Below are 15,543 nucleotides of genomic sequence, written 5' to 3' on the forward strand. Positions count from 1 at the left end.
TGAATATTTTGTGTAGAAAATTGTTTATAAATACTTGTACCTTCTTGACAATGGAGATGCAGTCTCACGGTAGCAAGGACCGCATTCCTACACTTGAAGAACATATGGAACTCAGAACAACTGTCAACCAATATCAAAGTCAAAATCTTCATTGCGAACGTCAAGACAGTCCTACTATAGGGAGCTGAAATATGGAGAACTACTACAACCATCATCAAGAAATTAAAAGTGTTTATAAAAAGTTTTCTACTCAAGAGCAATAAACCCTTATTCATTTATGTTCACATGTTGATTTTATTTATGATGAGAATGTGAGTCATCAAGTGTTCTTTATTCCAGTTTTGAAGCTCCATAATTGACGTTAATTAGACAAGTATTGGAAGCCAGCAATCACTGGACAGTTTAGCGTCATCCATAATTAGTTGCTATGATCCTTCACTTATCGTCTTCCCAGACCCACTCCAAAACGTCTCTAATTTTTTTGTCTATTAAGCACTATCCTATAATTATAGTATATTATGACGATTTGAGTAATCCTGTGGGTTTTTCCTAGGTATAAATGCTATGCAGGTTCCAATACCAGTAGACTCTCAACAGCTCTCTTCATCGAGTTTCTTTTCAGAGCCCTTCAGATAGACGTTCATCTATATAAAGCTACCTTACAGGGTAGTTTCTCCATAGGTTAATATCACCTTGATGGTCCTCTACACTCTACAAACTCTAGGAGTAACAAAATAAACGTTCCCCATAACAGAGCATGAACCATTCACAAATGCACTGTTGACTTAAGACAAGTGAATAAACACTTCACTTTCACGTTCGTCTATCTCCTTTAATAGTGAATGGCCCAAAGAGATCCAACCCACAATACTCAAAAAGATATTTACAGGTGTATGGCTAGTGAAATGTGATTGACCAGTGAGCATAGATGAACAGACAGATAGAATACTGACTGGTTGTTGCCTCATCTACTTGGTTACGGTAGAATACGATATACAACTAACGACACTAAAACTTGTAGACCACCCACAGTTACAAATCAGAAAGCGGAAGAAGCAAAAAAAGTTATTATTGGATAAGAATCAAAAATGTACTGAAAGATAGGTATGTTTATCGTTAATAACGTTGGTTATAACATCATTATAATTCAGCCAACACTATTAAACATGTGACAATTGAGCTCTACTCTGGACTCAGTGATTATAAACCACTTGTAACGAGGTTAACTAAAGTATTTTTTAGTCTATAGTCTATCCATCTATCCATACTAATTCAAACTTCAACCCATTTCACAAGCAAGTGGTCATCAGGACTCAGTAGCTGAGTGGATAACGCGATGGCGTTTGGAGCGAAAGGTACTGGGTTCGGGTCTCAGAGTGAACACCAACTCTGAGATGCAGGTACATTAAGCTGACGAGTACCAAATAGGATGAAGTGCGCGTCCTGGATTCCACTGCTAGCCACTATCCATCTTTGCTTAGTAATGTACATATTTGCAAAAATGATATTAAATGTTAGTCACACAAAGTAAACAATGACTGCTACACCTTGACTAACCACCTGTTTGAATGTTTCATAATGCTAGATGCAATGGTAATATTAATAATAATCAACATAATCCGAAAGTACTCATCTCATTCAGTATCACATTCAGGTGAAGTTTTATTCTTTGAGCTGAATAGTTTGGTCGTGGAACATTCATTTTCCTTCTGAACAACATAATCAGCACAAACTTCAGGTAAAAGTGACAGAATAAACTGTGAGTCATATGTGGAGAAATTCAAACACTTTTACCTGAAGTACGTGTTGATGTTGTTCAAAAGAGCATTCAAAGCTCCATGACCAAACCATCCAACACAGAGAACAAAACTCCACCAAAATTATCCACTTGAGTTACAAATCTCCACAATCTTAAAGCATCATTTTATTTCGTAGATTTTTCTGACGTTTAAATTATATTATTTGTTGATTTTAAGCAGTATAGAAACAAATAGAAGAAAAATATTCTTTTATTTCTGTTTATAAAATTAATCATGAAGAGACGGACAAATAAATTTTTCTAAGGAAAAAGAAGCAGCAATTTCTGTCTGAAATAATTTTTGTGCAATTTGTTAAATTATTTTTTTTCACCTAAAGCACGTTCCATCAAATTGATATTCGCTGTGATTTTTGGATGTTGTACCATAAATTCAGCTGCAACTTTGGCTTCGATTAAATATTGTATAGACTTGTAAGTAAAGAAATAAAATGTGCGAAATCAATAATAAATAATAGTGCAAAAAATTATGCGACAGTAATTCTTTTTGGTAATTTAATTTATATAGCTTTGTTTTGATAAAAATTCAAATGCACATTTAGTAGAATTTTGAAGATATCCCTTGAACATCCTAAGTTTAAATATTTTATAAGTAGTTTGACAATGCGTTGAAATCATGAACCGATTAATACTAGACCACCATTAAAGACCTGGAAGCATTAGATGACTGTTTAGTTCAAGTATGGGATTCTTCAGCAGTGAGCATCCACGACCCCGCAAGCTGGATTAAAATACTGAACTTTCAGTCTTGTGCGAACGCGAAATTCAACAACCTCCACAACTTCATACTGAAAATTACTATGTGTTCACCTTTGAAAGGTGATTTTCGAGGTTATGGTGAGAAGCTATCATCAGTGAAGTTTAACCGTATCGGGTGTGAGACAGTTAGCCACTGAAAACAATGGAAGATGGTCGCAGGGTCGTGAATGCGCACTGCTGAGGAGTCCCATATTAGGACCAAACGGCAGTCTAGTGTTTTCAGGTCTTGAATGTTCTAAGATTGATTGGTTCATGATTTCAATGCAATCAAAAATTTCCATAACTCTATACTGAAAGTTTGACATTGTTCTACTTTGTTATTAATGTACTACTTTTAAGATGCCTATAGTGCAATAATCATATATTTTTGACACAATTTTGACTTATTAAGTTCGCTGATATTAATTCAAATGCAAACTTTCTGTGCACAACGTTTTATTAAAAATAAACAAATCTGCCATGTGTATTTTTTGTAATCGAATAACAGAATCTAAGTAACTACATTTTTTGATAGTGCCTCATCGTTTTACGACTACTTATACTTAAATATCAATAGAAGTTTGCCTATTTATGTTTAGACAATATAAACTAGTTACTTTGTCTAAACATAGTAGGAAAACCATCATATATTTAAACAGGGTAACTTACATACGTCACTTCTAATATTTCATTAACGTGTCCCAATATATCTTCATTCAAAAAAAATTAAGGGTTCCAGTAGCGTTATTTCTGCATACATCAGGTATAAATATGCTACAATAACTGGTGGAAAATTAATTTCCATTTTAATATTCACATACCTGAGACCACAAATATGTGTCAGTCTCTTTTTTCATGGTACCCTAATCCTTATTACAACGCACTACATTTGAGGCTTTCGTCTATTTCACTACGTTATTACATCGTTTTTCAGCTCTTTGCTAGAGTATAACTTAATTCCTTAGTTAGCTTACAATAAATCATGTTATTTTTAGTTAACATTCAGTTTTTCTCATGTGTTTCAATACGTTAACTACTTAATCTCACTAATATTAAAGTGACTCAAAAAATCACTTTGAATATCTAAGCAGTATTTATCAAGGAATTTGCATTTTGAAAGGATAACTGTAGAACACCTAAGTTACAGATTGATTTGAATGAAATTACTAGTCTAAAATCTCCTAGATAGAGTTTAGTATGACATCCATATTATTTACAATTAACTAATAAACCTGTGTAAGAGTCTCTAACAACATTTTACGAGATTAAGGTCAAAATATCTACATGAATTCTTGATATACATACTAGAAAGTACATAAGAAACTTTAGAGAATAGTTTAAAATCTGATTCTATTTTAAAAACTATTAAATGCTTACTTCTTGTTTTCTTTCTAAAATATAGTTTAGCATTGACAAAGTCAAATACAATTGAACTTTTGGATCTGGTTTGGCTGGATTACAAGTAATTGCATCGGGCTCATTTTCATTGATACGCTGATTACGATACTTCTCAATTGCATACAGCATTTTTTCAGCTTCAGCCTTTTGTGCATCATCTGTTAATTATAATCAGTATATTTTTTTATTCAAAAAAGATACAATAATAAGATGTCTCATTAGTTGGGTACACACAAAGAGATCAATTCTAGTCTTAAATACTTAGTCTACTCGAACCGGTTTTTTTTAGCGAGTTGGTTTTCTACGGGATGGGGTCGCTAACCCAATGCCCAACCCTCCTCCTTTACCCGGGCTTGGGACCGGCAGTAGCCCCCGGAGGCGCTACAGGCGGCTCTTCTAGAAGTAGCTTGTAGAATTATTTAAAAGGTTTGACAGTTCGATTATGAAGGAATACGATTACTAAAATCACCATCCTAAAACTGATCCTTGCAGTTCTATATTCTATCTTGATCTTACAATTAAAACATCTTTCTAATTTTATAAGTTATTACTTCATTTTTCTCCTTATTCACTTTCGCCTAATATTTGTGAAGTAGACATTTATCATTCATGAATGATTTGTTTTTAAGTTACTGTTTTGGATTATCATTTAAACTATCAAGCAACTTCTCTAATCACTGTAAAACATTTCCAATTACCTTTTTACTAACCCAATATCATTCTATTTTATTAGACTTATTTATGATATGAAAATATAAATACGATTATATCGTTTAAGTAAATGATTTTTTTCGCAGTACAATATATCCATCATTTCACGTTTAAAGATAATTTATAACAAGCTCGTACAAGAAATGTTGCGATATTGTACTCATTGGCGAAGGATATTAGGAACCCTGAAGAATCTGATGTTTTCTAAGGTGTTCCAGTCACATATGATCGAGTAATTGAAAATAACATTACGGGACTGAATAAATCATGGCTAACTACATTAAAGAACTGAAATAGGTGAACTAATCACACAGTGAGTAGTAAATAACATCATATATAGTACTTAACGTTACGATTAATTTTGTTGTGAAAACAGTCGCGGAGATGTCACGTTAACAATAATCCTCTTTATTTGTTATTGAATAAATGAGGCAAGAAAAATGGATCCTACAATATCACAAGACAAGTTCTACAATGACATTCCTTCACTATATCAATAAGTAAAACTGACAATTTACGGAGTTTCGGAAGAAAAGGAGAAACGACAGAGGAGTGATCACTATTAGATATTGTGTACTCTACTGCTAAGTACACAGGGCAGAAATAATAATAGACTTTAAACAGTGAATGAGTTTTTTTTAAAAAAATAAACGACATTATGTCTGCTATATTTTAATTAAAACCTTTTATCGAGTCGACAGTTCTTGAAGTGATATAATACAAACTATCGAATACACGCAGAATATAAAACGAGACGTCTATCATGATTAGTAAATTGGAAGTAACTTGTGCGAATGTCAACGCACTTTTCAGGTAAAAAAAGAAACTGAGAAGCACTAATGGCTAGTAAGTTGTGGAAGCATGCACTGTAAATTCGCGTGAATGAGTCACTAGAACATGGGAACTACATAATATTGTTATTCCACCCCTTATCTTTTATAAGATAGTAAGTTTGTGCTAATAAAAAAGTCCATTACATTCTTGACTTTACTATATGACAGAATCTATAATACAACGAAAGTTGTTTGTTTAATCATAACAAAGTGTAATTAGCCACTAAGACAGCCAATTATGATTTACAGGTTCTCGAAACCCAATATAGATCAAAGGGTTTAGGCAAAATACATAGAGAACAGTAACATAAGAACATATCCACAAAAAGTTTACATACATTTCCCAGAGGAATGTGATTTGATGAAAATAATAAGAAAAAATACGAAAATCTGATGCCAGAGGAAGGTGATAAATTGCCAGATTAATTGTGGACAGATCATCAGTTCGAAATATCAACAACAGCAACAGCTTGAGCTCTTGATTCTTTATGATATTAGCTTAACTATAATAATACAATTTTAGGAAATTTTCGAGTAATTTCTTAGGTTCTGTACAATGGAGTTCATTTAAAACACAAAACCTACATATAAAGTACTCCAGAAGTAGACAATAGCAATCCCTCGAATTTCCTAGAAACTTTCTGTACAGTAGACCTTACAATCTGCAACACTCAAAAAAGTTGGTTTTGATATCAGAACTAAGTACGTGTGGTATTTGTACTAACTAATTATTCCTCTGTACTTGACTGTGAGCTTCTTACGAATTCTAAATACGTCCAGTTATGTTCATCTAGTTCTACCTGCCTTAAATTGCACTATTTCGGGAATTCTTAGTTAGCTAATCAACTTCGAATCCTGAAGGAAAACGGCAAAGAATGAGGCCAAAGAACACATTGCATCAAAACTTGGAAGCAGACATCAAAAGGATGAATAGCGACTAGAAACAACTGGAATGGTTTGCTCAAAACAGAGTTCGAAGGAGAACGCTGGTGGGCGGCCTATTCTCCTCAATGAAGAGTAACAGACGTAAGTAAGCAGTTACCAAATCAATCTGAATACTTCTAACAATCATAGTAAGGTATTGTTAAACATGCTATTACCTAAGGTTTGTTTAGCTTCTTCAGTAATCTCCACCATAACAGCACCAACGTCTTCAGAGGATACAGGTTTGAATAACAAGCTTTCTACTAATTCCCTTAAATGTTTGGCCCATATATTAACTACACGTATATACAGATTGTCAACCACTTGAGCTTTTGATAAAGGCGGTTGAATGCAAAACTCTGAATTTGTTGAAAAACTGACGTTTGATTTCATTTCCCTTTCATAAATCAATGGACCGTAAGACTTATTTAGTTTAATTATTTCTGAAATTTCTGGAGTAACTGAGGGATACACAAATTCAGCTGACTTTTCTGGAAAGTTTTGATCATGAGAACCTTTGTTGCCATTGGCTTTATACATTGCATAAAACACTTCAGCCATTTGAAAATAACCACCAGCTGTACGTATATGATCGGTGCCATATTCAAGGGATGCATAAAATATCTAAAAATAGGATATAATAATGTGAGACGCAATATTGAGAAATGAGTAGATACCAAATAAAGTTATAGGACGTAAAATACGAGAAATATACTAAAGTGTAAATCAGTGAAGCAAGGTTCTAGACAGTACTTATCAGGAAATGAAAGCGATTTGTTACTGATTGTAGTTTGCAAAACTTGGTAGCATCAATGACCAGCGTTTCACTGTACCCTAAGTTTTCTTCTACCTGGGTCCACAATTGATAACTACTGATACTTACCAAACAGTTTGTGGTGTTTTATTGTAGGCTGAATGGTATATTGATGACGATAATTTTAGATAACATGACGTATATCCATTTAACTAGTGAAATGCTTTTACCAACCCCAGTTCTTTTACCCTGATTAAAAAATTATCCCATTATTTTAACTTTTACTTCCCATAACTTGTCGCCTTAGTTTAAAATGTACGTAGAAGCATACCTACACATATATTTGACAATACGGAAATATTCAATAATTTTAAGAAAGGATAAAGAGCTTAGTAGACTCACATCTTTCGCCAAACACTCCAATGCTAGTTCATAATTACATTTAGCAGCATATAACAAACCAAGTTTACGATGTAACTGTGATTGTATACTATTTGAGCATTCATGTTGTGCTTTAAGTACTATCCACTGAGCTTGTGCAAGGTAAGTCTCAGCTTGATTCAGTTTCCCAAGACCTAGATAGTGAAAATAGTAATCAAGCTAATACGCATATTATTTATTAATTCTCAATGATCACGTTTTGCAGTCATTATTTCTTCCAACTTACTCAAAAAACTGATCTAAAATACACCAAGAACTAGAACGTGTATAGCCATAAGAGATAGATTGCTGGTAAACAACTAAAACAGGAAACTAGAAACCGAAACACCTACACTAGCTATATTGAAGGGATGAAGAGAAAGTTTGTAATGATCCATCAACAAGTAATAAACAAGTACAAAATGCTGACAAAAGCTACGTATTCGAACTCATGTGGCTGTGTTTAGGGGGGCGCATTCCCCTTCAAATTGAAGCTTTAAAGGTTTCTACAAATAGATTTGCATTTACCAGTTTTGTAAGATATTTATATAGAAGTTATATTTAATCGTACTTAGAAGTCTTCTGATAAGGTTGGAATACAAATGAAAGATCACAGGTTCTGTGGATTTAAAATCCTCACTTATTAAATGTAAGTTGTTGCTTCAGAACCAGTCACCGGGACTGTTTGATTTGGGAAAGTGGAGTGGTTCAGTAAGATCCAAACTCTATCTGTGTGCGGATCATCATCAATCCTGATTAGCAACAAAATTTTGGGAATGATAAGTCTTTTCTGGCATTAGCCAAATCTCATCACCAGTAGCCTCGGTTCGATTCCTCAAAGCTAATCAAAGAGCTAACACAATGCTAAGTAGTAGTATGAGGTAGCATCTGAGGCCCCAGCAATTTTGTGACCTTTGCATTACAATAAAGAACGAATTTTAAAGAAGATTCATATGTGCAACCACCTGACTGTGTTTATAGGCGAATATCGAAATACTAGAGATTTAATAAAAAAGTGTAAGTTGGAAACACATTCAAGAATTTTGAGCATAATAACCTTTCATACTTCTTTGGAAAGTATTTGACCAATAATTCAACTACTTACCAATACATGATTCCGCAAGAACTAGATAGGGTGATACTAATTCAACACAAGCTATTCCATATGCGCGCACTGCAAACTTCAAACATTGTAAAGCAGCTGGTAGGGCTTCCTCTGATTTTCCTTCAAACAAAAGTTTCTGAGCCTCCAGCTGAGTAAGCCGGACCAGATCAAGCTGCATAAATTGGATAACACGAAACATTTGAACCAATAAACCAAGTTTCGAAGCTCACTCTAAATTTAAAACGACATACTTCAATATATTTGAGATACAATAGCGAAATTAAATAACTACTCTCAAGGTTCACTAATGTATGACATAGGGAAACTCTTATTTCTGACTACTTAAACAAACGCCGAAACGATTTTTGAAGTAAACTACTTAAAAGTAACTTTTAATGGGTTACAACTATGAAGAAGTGTCATTTAAAGTGAAATTCGAACAAGCCAATGGATAGTTATAGAAATAAAGCGAAATCAAGGTTGTCTTATAAGAAATGAGCTAGGTAATATTCGACCTTCAGGAATTATAGATTAGTCACTTACAATATATGTTTAACGATTTGTGTCGGGCTCCATTTTCCTCATCGACTGATCAACGACTTGGACACCCCACCCAAACATGTAACATAAGCCTCACTAGTGAACACTTTTAAAGGGAAACTGGATTTTCCCTGGAAAATATAACACGAGGATTAATACTAGTTAACCGACCTACTATCTTTATTATTGAAGGCTAAATGTGCAACGAAACTAGTGAACTCAATATGCACCCATTGAGTTGCAGATGGACAACTGCTATGAAACATGTATCCCATAATAATTGTCTAGTTAGAGTCATCATAAAAAATGACCCTAGGCTCAAATGTCATGAGAAAATTGTCTCAATAGGCAAGTGACAAACTGTGTACAATCTTAGGATATTGAAATATAGTACTAATAAAATACAAACAAAGTATATTTTGTACTCAGGCCCACCACTAAGATGTTTTACCTTGGTAACCATATCGCCTATCCCCCTGTATCAAAAGTATGATAGGGGCTTCTCACCAAGCATAAGTATACATGTGCAATGTAGGTGCACTTACATTTTTGTTTTGAAGTTCTTCACTTTTCTTCTCACGCTTGTCCTTTGATACAAATCCTTTAGATTCTCGAAACGATATTAAATCCAAACATATCTTTTTATGAATTCCTACCCAATCAATTTTTTGATGCTCTATTCCACTAGAAATATAATGCATTCATATGATAGTGGTCAAACCAATAATACGTGATCCGGCACACCCCACATTTTAAGTAGGCTGGTTTAGAGCATACTTCACAACTATGTTCCACACCTTTTGGGTTTGCAAGAGGATAAAACGGAAAAGCTGCTGGGAGGTGTCTCATAATTGCGTGTAACGTTCAGCTTTTAATAGGTCTGTGTTCAACCTAAAGGTAACTTGCAGGCTGGAGAAGTATGAACAGTATATAGGAGGATTTGAAAGAGAAAAAAACAAGACAAAAATTGAGCCAAAAACTCAGTGAGCACATCACAGGCCACCAAGCCTCCTGTCCTTTCCAAACTGAAACTGAAACTGAGCGACTGGTCAAAATTAAACTGACCAATACGAGAATTTAAAACGTTATTGCGGACAGCCCATTCCGAAAACTCATGGTTTCCATTACATTTTTGGTTGAATGATGGTTTTCTTGTGGAATGAATTGTTAAGGTCAGTATATTCACGTTAGCAGAGTTAAGGGTAGGAGCTAGTTTTTAGTAGTTTTAGGATTAAGAGCCAGGGCTAAAAGTATTAGTGTTTAGAGTATTAAGGTAAACAGTTAGGATTGCGTTTTAAGGTTAGCAGCTGGCATTTTCAGTATTTGAGGTTGAGGTAGACCGGTTCTAGGATTAGGAGTTGGGTCTTAAAAGATATAGAGTCCAAAATTAGTCCATCCTGACTATAGAACCATGATATCCAGTCAGAAAAACCGACACTTAACATTGGCAATTTTAAATTTTGCAATGCCTTAATCTCAAGGCCTCTAGCCAGAATCTATTTGTGTACTAAGGGGGAGCGTGCATAGCACATTGAGAAGAGCTGAAGAAAAGAACAAAAGAAGGTACTAGACTGACCAAGCTAAACCTATTCCCGCTGTCATATAGAAGGATCAGAGGCGACTTGATTACAGTTTTCAAATTGCTTAGTGATAAATTTGCACCTGATATGCCCTCATTTTTCTTGTCTTCCAAAACAGAAAATCTACGAGGACACTCCAAAAAAGTTCACAAGCCCAGAACGAATTACTTGTCAGCTGACTACCGACTTTCCCATCGAATCATCAACGAGTGGAATTCATTACCTCAGCACGTGGTTGAGGCTCCATCCATCCACTCCTTCAAAAGAAAGTTGGATCAGCTGAGAGATCATCATTGCCAGGACTAACACAGGCCATCAAGCCTCCTGTCCTTTCCAAACTGAAACTGAAACTGAAAAGGTAGATCGACTGCCCAGAAAGAACACAAAATACATTCACACTTAATAAGAAAAGCAATAAGAAATAAATCGCAACGAAACATGCCACGGGTTAAGATAAATTTGAAATCAAAACGGAGTAGGTAATTTGATGCGCTAGAATGAGTCAATTTTAAAAAACCTACCGTGAGTTGCCATAGCTACCACCTAGTTACCTGAACAAGTTTTAATTTTTGTCAATGCCAGCACAGTAATTGTGTTTTTTGATCGTGCAACATGTTCAGAAGCGTAATTAGGAACCTAACTACCTGTATTGGTTAAAAAAACCGAAATTAAAAGCTCTATGATTCTTTAACAATTACGTTGATCCCATTAGTTTTACTGGACACACACCAGATAAAGACGCTAGATCACGCATCCGCACCAGACCACGAGTGGATACGCTGTTCTACGCATCCATTGCAACTGCCAGCCATATAAGACCAAACGCTTCTCGACATATCGATAACCTGCCAAACATATTTTCGAACTCCTTCATTTCTGACGTCTTATTTGACTGAGTTATCATACGTCGATTAAAATGGTGTTACGGGTAAATGCATTGTCAAACCCTTAATATCTGCAGTATCTTCAACTGGAACTCGTCACCTCAACACGTGAAGGAATTTCCACCTACCAGCGCTGGAATAATAATGTTTGGGAAATTCCACCATTATAAATATCGATTGCTTATATCACCTTAATTTTCATGTTAAATCGAAATGTTGGCCAACAATCATAACCAATAATTGTTTTAAACGGAATAATATATTGGAAAGCAAAATATGAATGAAGAACAACCATCTTTAAAAGTTCTTGCATGCACTGCCATGAATAACTTGTTTTTATAAACACGAAATCAACTAAATGTCTGGATCTACGTGCTGTTATTTTCATAGTTTCAGTCAAACAGGAACTAGTTGACAAACTTAGTCTACGATCCCTAGTGCAACATGTTAAAGAGGCAACTACGTGCGTCTCGGACTCCAAATCCTGCTTGCATGATCTCATATTGACCAATTATGAGGATGACGTCACTCATAGATAAAAGTGACTATGAATCCCTAGTCCCTGATGTTCATATAATGTCAGCCCAACCCAGATCAGCAAACATGTGAGAAATTATGCACTCGAAATGCTCAGTAGATTGAACAATAAAATCAGAGTCCCTCTTTGAAACGGCAAGCATCCAGGAGCTTGTACACAAGATTCACTATTTCTCCCATCCGTTGGGCTACTACAATGAATCCGTTCTCAGTAAAAGAAAAGTAGCATGGGAGAGATTCAGGATACCGAGACAAAATCTCAGTATGGAGAAGCACGAAATATTTGTTCATCAACCCTCTGCAAGTACAAAAGCTTGTATGGAGAAAAACTTGTCAAAAAATCCATATAATATCCCAAACGTTTACATTCGTACATTGACTAAAGGACTAAGAGGAGATGCGACATCCTGACATTACGAGGAGACACTAGTACTACATCATCGGTGAAGTAGGGTTAAAGCAAACCTCAGGTATTCTGAAATTACTCTAGTAGTGTATATATTCATACAAACTCCTACACACACTCTCTGGACACCATGATTATTAAAGTATTCGAGGTGTTCTTCCTGTTTTAAAATTTTTAGGAAAGATGATCCAAAAGGAATTTCCCTAAGTGTATAGACGGAAAGCAACATGGCTCTTGAGCAGGTCATCCATATCTCACTGACTTCACTGGCCTAATTAAAGCTTCTAAAAAAGTTCCTAACACTCGGCTGTTACTTGAATTAAGTGATATTGGGATGGGAGACAACTTACAGATGTGGATAAAAAATTTCTTAGTTGGGCATCAACAAAGAGAACGGCTTAACTCCGATTCATCTAGCTAGGAAACTGTGCTTGACGGAATGTCTGAGGGTACAGTTTTGGAGCCAGGATTATTCATACTGTATTTAAGTGACCTTCTTAGTCTTAATTCATCTTCGGTATTGTTATATGCTGACGACACCAGGACATGGACAGAAATAAAAGTAAAGACGGTAGTTTGGAGATTATTTTATCGTTTATTTCAACACATAAATATTGGTACAAAGGGGCACCAGATATATATGCACCACACAAATCAAATGAGATTTGTGTGACGGCTGTGATACTCCTCGAGTGCCCAAACCGAAACAGGTGGTTTTCCTAGGGGACCACACCCGGAGACTTTGATCCAGAGATCTGATCCACAAGGCAGTGGAGCATCGTGAGGAGATGCAGTCCCATGGTAGCCGGTGACCAACAATTGATTCATACGCCATTTGTTCCCTTAGGATACTGGAGCCCATGTGCTCCGTTGGTTTGAAATCAGGGTTTTCCAACTCCCCTAAGTGTAGTTTCCGTGTCCATCAACCCTGTTAAAGCGCCAGATATTTACTTTCCGTCCTTTTATTTTCGTAAATAACATTAATGCCACGAGAAGGCAGTAAGTAGGACTGCCCTGTAGAGGCTGTATACGCGTGGCCATGTGAGAGCATTTCGAGAGGGAGAGCAGACTCTCCCCACTCTCGGCCGTACCAAGACATTTGGGGACAACACAAATATATTTCTGGCGGGGCAAGTACGCGCCATTTTTACAGGCATGATCTACAATTTGCGACATTAGTTTACCTACAGTATGCTTCCCAAGCAGGGTGGTTAAATAGATGAGATCAATAAAGGTAAATAAGAGTAAATTCGTGCAGATGTCTTAGAGTGTTAATGATTGCGTTCATGCCCTTGTACTACATTGAGTATAGTTTCTAGAATATTTTCCAAAATGGCATTGCGTCCACATTCCACACTGAATCCAATCTCGGCATAATTGTGTTCGAATTCTCGTTGTGCTAAGTATTTATGAAACACGACTTTTTAAGCTTTTAAATGTTATGAAGCAGACTCGTAGAGCGCTTGGTGTGGGCTATGATCACGAGAAAACGCGTAAGTCCAGTTCATTCGAGGCATCAAGAGCTCCATAACTGTGGCCAGAGAACAAGATGCTGAAAAAAAATTAACAAAGGAGTAGCAAGGCACTTGGATATGAATGCTAAGCAATGCTTAATGCTTTATGTGGAACAGACTAAGGTATGATACATTAGTCCATCAAACTCATACTTCTTGTTGCTAGAGTGAAATGTGGTTAGAGCCTCCAGACAAAAGAATCCAGTAATAAAGAAAATGAGTTATTATATTTAACACGGTGTGGTAGGTTCAAATGATGGAAGGGAAGTCAAGGTTAGAATAAGGAAGGCTGTTTATTAGAACAGGAAGTGCATCAAGAGAGTAAAGTGATACGAAACACTAATAACCACATCATTTGTTGCCTGATTTGTTTTAGTTTTTTTCATCTGATATCAGTTACACAGTCCTAGTGTAAAAGTCCGAGTTAGCATGTTATAGTAGTATAGCTAATACAGCATGAAATTGGAAATATGAGTCTGAATAGTGAGTGTAAGAGAACAACGTTAATATCGCTAATTGATTGCCTCGTTCTCAATCATGAAGACATCAGGGGCTTTATAGCCCTTTGTTCAATATACAGAGCCTTCAGCTATGTTGATTTTAAACCTTTTTGACTCTATATGAAGTCTTATTTCGTCGTAAACTTGAGTATTGCATACAAGCGAAAAGTCCTTGAATAAAAAGACACAATGAGCTGTTGTATGCGCCTCAAAGAACAAAATTGAGCTGGTTCTTGGAATAAAAGCTACTGCATAACGATAGACCTGTCATAAAAAAGGACTACAGATGACTTGATAACAGTATTTAAGTTACTTTGTGACAACTTTTCATCTGATATGCAGTCAATTTTCTTGTCTTCCAAAGCTGAGAATTTACTGGGACACGAAAAATGTCCACAAACCCAGAGAGAATTGCTTGACTACCAACATTTCCATCGAACCATCAACAAATGGAACCTGTTACCTCCACTTATCGACGCACAAGGAGTAATTTAGATTTACTGGGAGGAATCTCATGGATCATCAAGTCTACTGTCCTTATCAAACTGAAACTACATACCAGATATCCACAACCAATTTCGATTATGGTTAATTTCGGTTAAGTCCTTCGATTAACTTACTTAACAGGCAGTGTTCTTTCAATGGTAACAATTCATCTATTTCTTTATACTGCTATGATCACCAGATCACATGAAAGACTTTGGATTAAATATGACTCAATGATTCATCCTCTTCCCCATGTGTATATGTACTCAAATCCTATTACTAGATTTGCTTCGCATTACTGTGCCCTTATGCGATTCGGCTATAAATTTGTCTCTGTATTTGCTCACACATACATATTAGCATCTTCTTCCAATTCGCTTGATGTGCTCATATCTTT

General features: G+C 35.7%; 1 protein-coding gene across 1 annotated transcript; it reads right to left on the reverse strand.

Annotated features, from left to right (window-relative positions):
• Positions 1-1,979: 1,979 nt before the first annotated feature.
• Positions 1,980-10,088, reverse strand: Smp_102750 (hypothetical protein; the record flags this gene model as incomplete). The annotated part of the gene is made up of 8 exons (XM_018789640.1): positions 1,980-2,227; positions 3,932-4,110; positions 6,597-6,743; positions 6,936-7,044; positions 7,577-7,749; positions 8,700-8,871; positions 9,785-9,923; positions 9,961-10,088. 8 exons carry the CDS (start codon positions 10,086-10,088, stop codon positions 2,117-2,119), a joined length of 1,158 nt encoding a protein of 385 aa, XP_018655063.1. The 3' UTR covers positions 1,980-2,116.
• Between the last annotated feature and the right edge of the window lie 5,455 nt (positions 10,089-15,543).

Source organism: Schistosoma mansoni, chromosome W (genome assembly GCF_000237925.1).
Source record: "Schistosoma mansoni strain Puerto Rico chromosome W, complete genome".
Lineage (NCBI taxonomy): Eukaryota > Metazoa > Platyhelminthes > Trematoda > Strigeidida > Schistosomatidae > Schistosoma > Schistosoma mansoni.